Below are 4,315 nucleotides of genomic sequence, written 5' to 3'. Positions count from 1 at the left end.
TGAGAGTTGACACGTGGCCTCATGAGTTGACACTGTTCCTCTGCTACCCAGCCAGACCAGCCTCCTTTTCGCTCAGTTCTGTTTACCTTAAAGCGTGAGATGGAGCAGAGATCTGCCGTCTGGGGCTTGGAACTCTGTACATTTTATTGGACTGTGCCATTGATTTTCATGGAAATCAAAGCCAGACCTGGTAGGGGGATGAGGCCAGACTCACGTGACTTTATCTGTGTGTTTTGTCTGGAGCAGGGATCCGTGGTCACCTCCCTTGTCCTGGTCTTCCTGGATGGAACGAGAAGATAAACGGGGCATGTGTGAAGCCCAGGACTCGGAAGACAAGGGGATGGGCTCTGATTTTGAGAACTCTGAAGACAGGGAAGGGGACCCAGAAGACAGAGGAATGGGCTCTAACCCACATGATGCAGACAAGAGAGAATGCCACCTGGAGCAGGAGATGGGCTCCAACCCACAGGACGAAGCTCTAAGAGGGGACTCAGAGGAGAGGGAACTAGTGTCTAACATCTGCACAGGTGAGGAGAAAATGGCAGTTTCGGTGGAAGTTGCCGCATTCACATTTATTTCTAGCTCCTCCAGAGATAACCAGGGGCAGCATTCTTAGGAGGCAGCTCTCTAGAGGACACCATTAAGCAGATTCTGTACCATCTTACGCCTGTTCATCAATCTGGTCTGAGGTGGGCTGTACTGGTAAACATGGGTGAAGAGGGTAACTCACAGGCGTGCACTTTACAGCATACAAAATAAAGTAACCCTTGTAACAGCACAAGAGGGAACAGAGGTAGCATTGGGACCTACGTCCTGGCCTTGTTGGAGAGTTAGATGAGTTGCTTAGCACAGATCTAGACGTCTGCAGTTACAGTCATCATCCCCGCTTGCAAATAAATAAACACAGTGGTAAGGGACCTGCCCAGGTTCATGTGGCTAATACCCAAAGTGCCCAAGGCCTCTCCTAAATCCCTTGCTATTCGTGATCTGGAAAGAGTAAACGCTGGGCCTCCATCCGCTTCCTCGGTTCCATCTTTGGGCTTTTGTTGCTTTATCCTGCTCTGTGCATGCCTTGGGGACAGAAATGAGCTGAAACACCTTATGATCAGGGCCGTGAGGTTACATTCCTTCCCCAGGACACCTCCCAGACCCCCGCTACTGCCCTCCCTTACGGTGCACAGAGCACATGGTCTTTCACATCCCAGTCACTTTCTTGGGTGTCCTCTGCTTGGGGATAAGCAGCCAGAGGCAGACAGATGTGTGTTCTGGATCACCCTCTAAGTTGGACTCACCAGCTCCAGGCCCTGCACTCACCTCCCCTTTTTCCCAACCCCCCACCCTCCTTACATAGTAAAGCCCTTAGGTTGGGGTGTGTTTGGTTTGTTGTTCCCACCTTAAGCGGTTGCAGACTGACCAATCATATTTAAAAACTCAGTTCGGAGCCTAGTTAGGCCGGGTGGTCTTTTCTTGTGGTTGGCTGGGGTGGCCTTGTCTTTTGAGGCTAGGGCCTTGAAAGGCATTGGTGGCTCTTGGAGTGGGCAGATGTCTTCCGAGATCCCAGAGAGTCCCACTTGGCCCAGACTTGACCTTCTCAAGCTGACTGTCAGGCCTTCAGGTGGCCCTGGGGAACAGAGCCTCAGGTCCAGTGGGTGGGGCCTGGGCCCGGAGACAGCTGCCTGAAGAACTGGAAAGCCAAGGGAGCAGGTGAGCTCGCTCTCCTTTAGGCCTTCCCCAGGAGTCACCAGGTGGGAAGGAGGCTGGAAGTGGGGGTGGAGGAGACAGGGACCTTGGAGAGAGAGTTTGAGAGTCCCCGGGGGAGGGGATTACCCCGTGGCCCACCGTCTTATTGAGACGGGCTTCCTCTGGGTTTACCTGTTGAGCGCCCAGTATAGTCACCCCCACTGCCGCCTTTTCTGTTGCAGAGGGGCTGCTGAGCGAGGAAGAAGGGGTTGCTCTCCGTGAGGAAGACGATGACCAAGCTGGAGTAGCTGAGATGGCGATGTTCGCAGGGCTGTCTGAGTCCGTCGGCATTTCCCGGAGCCCCCAGGAAGAGGGCGAAGAGGAGCAGCCGCCTCCTGCCGTGCTTCCCTGGAGGCGGCACCTCTCCCTGGGGAGTCGACACCGGGGTGACAAGCCCGCCCACCGCCGATTCCGCCGGCTCCACCACCCCATGGCCATAGACCTCGGGGAGCTCGACAGCCTGATGGCCAGCATCATGGACGCGCCCACCATCTGCCCCGACTGCGGGGAGAGCTTCAGCCCGGGCGCCGCCTTCCTGCAGCACCAGCGCATTCACCGCCTGGCGGAGGCCGCCGCGGCCGCCAGCCTGGAGCCCTTCGGCTTCGCTGGCGAGTGCGGCGGGGTGGTGGGGATGATGGGCGTGGGCGTGGCGGGGGGCTTCGGGGCGGGGCCCGCGCTGGCCCGGCCCCCGCGCGAGAAGCCCTTCCGCTGCGGGGAGTGCGGCAAGGGCTTCAGCCGCAACACCTACCTGACCAACCACCTGCGGCTGCACACGGGCGAGCGGCCCAACCTGTGCGCCGACTGCGGCAAGAGCTTCAGCTGGCGCGCCGACCTGCTCAAGCACCGGCGCCTGCACACGGGCGAGAAGCCCTACCCGTGCCCCGAGTGCGGCGAGGCCTTCAGCCTCAGCTCGCACCTGCTGAGCCACCGGCGGGCGCACGCGGCGGCCAGCGGAGCGGGGCCGGCGGCGCTGCGGCCCTTCGCCTGCGGGGAGTGCGGCAAGGGCTTCGTGCGCCGTTCGCACCTGGCCAACCACCAGCGCATCCACACGGGCGAGAAGCCGCACGGCTGCGGCGAGTGCGGCAAGCGCTTCAGCTGGCGCTCGGACCTGGTGAAGCACCAGCGCGTGCATACGGGCGAGAAGCCCTACATGTGCTCCGAGTGCGGGGAAACCTTCAGCGTCAGCTCTCACCTCTTCACGCACAAGCGCACGCACTCGGGTGAGCGGCCGTACGTGTGTCGCGAATGCGGCAAGGGCTTCGGGCGCAACTCGCACCTGGTGAACCACCTGCGCGTGCACACGGGCGAGAAGCCCTTCCGTTGTGGCCAGTGCGAGAAGCGTTTCAGCGACTTCTCCACGCTCACGCAGCACCAGCGCACGCACACGGGCGAGAAGCCCTACACGTGCATCGAGTGCGGCAAGAGCTTCATCCAGAGCTCGCACCTGATCCGCCACCGCCGTATCCACACGGGCAACAAGCCGCACAAGTGCGCCGGCTGTGGCAAGGGCTTCCGCTACAAGACGCACCTCGCGCAGCACCAGAAGCTGCACCTGTGCTAGGGCTGCGCCCGACGGAGGCTGCGCACTGGGGGGCGGGGCGGGGGGCTAGATGTGCTGGGGACAGACCCTGTAGAAAGAAATGGGGAAGGGGGGAGGGGCAATCGGAGAATGACTGGGGAGCCTTGAGGTGTTGGGGGTCCTGAAGGGGAGGGTTGAGTAAGACTTGTTCTTTCGGGGGTGCTGTATTTTGCCTGCCTCCTCCCTAATGAGGAAATGTTTGGGAGGTGTGCTTGAGCGTGGCGACATACACGCTGTGGAGGATGAAGAGCGTGGAGGAGCAGGCACTTTGAGGACCTTGAGGAAGGGGAGTTGGGGGTGGGGGAGGGTACAGGATGACAGGCAATAGAGTAGCTTGGGCAGTGATGGCCCGTGGGAAGCGGGGAGAGCAGGGAGAGCGTGTGGTTGGAGTGAGGGTTACGGGGTAAAGTGAAAGGCGGGTATGAGTAATTCTGTCCTGGTTTCAGCAGGTATTAAGCCACTGTTTGCCCTGTCCCCACACATCAGCTATAGTCCCGCGAAAAGTAGAGGAGCTTTGTCCGTCCTACAGGAGTGGATATTTGTGTGCTCTTCCCTTCCTTCCTCTGAGCCACAGCTAGCTGCTATTTTGAGGCGTCCAGGGGAAACTGGGCAGAAAAGCTACGCACCCTCGTCTCCAGGGTGGAATCTGAGGTTTAGAAATTCATTCACAACTGGTTTTCAGATCTGGGAAATCGTGGTCCTGCTCCTGGTTCTTTGCTACTTCCTTTAAAATAGTCTAGCTTCATGCTGGATCAAGGTAGTCTGTGTGGATGACCAGACCCCTGCCCCCGGTGTCAGGTGTGTTCCAGGCCCAGTATTTCTTTCAGGTCTCATCTGTAATCTTTTTAAGTGCTGGGAAATGGAACAGTCGCAGCTATGTGTGACTTTTCCTTTCCCAGGTCAGCTTGATGCTTGTTTCAAGTGAAACTCAGGCCATCAACAGTTGCTCCAGCGACCTGCTACAAAAGTCAGTTTGCTCAGAGTTTTGCTGGCCTT

At 58.6% G+C, this 4,315-nt stretch overlaps 1 protein-coding gene across 1 annotated transcript; it reads left to right on the top strand.

Annotated features, from left to right (window-relative positions):
- The first annotated feature begins 283 nt into the window (after positions 1 to 283).
- ZNF697 (zinc finger protein 697) lies at positions 284 to 3,301 on the top strand. Its single transcript, XM_065896030.1, has 2 exons — positions 284 to 527; positions 1,923 to 3,301. The coding sequence occupies exons 1-2, from the start codon at positions 284 to 286 to the stop codon at positions 3,299 to 3,301; spliced, it is 1,623 nt and encodes a 540-aa protein (XP_065752102.1).
- The last annotated feature ends 1,014 nt before the right edge of the window (positions 3,302 to 4,315 follow it).

This window comes from Phocoena phocoena, chromosome 1, assembly GCF_963924675.1.
Source record: "Phocoena phocoena chromosome 1, mPhoPho1.1, whole genome shotgun sequence".
In the NCBI taxonomy this organism is placed as follows: domain Eukaryota; kingdom Metazoa; phylum Chordata; class Mammalia; order Artiodactyla; family Phocoenidae; genus Phocoena; species Phocoena phocoena.
The sequence above is the reverse complement of the archived record's forward strand: the minus strand, read 5'-3'. Positions and strand labels throughout refer to the sequence as shown.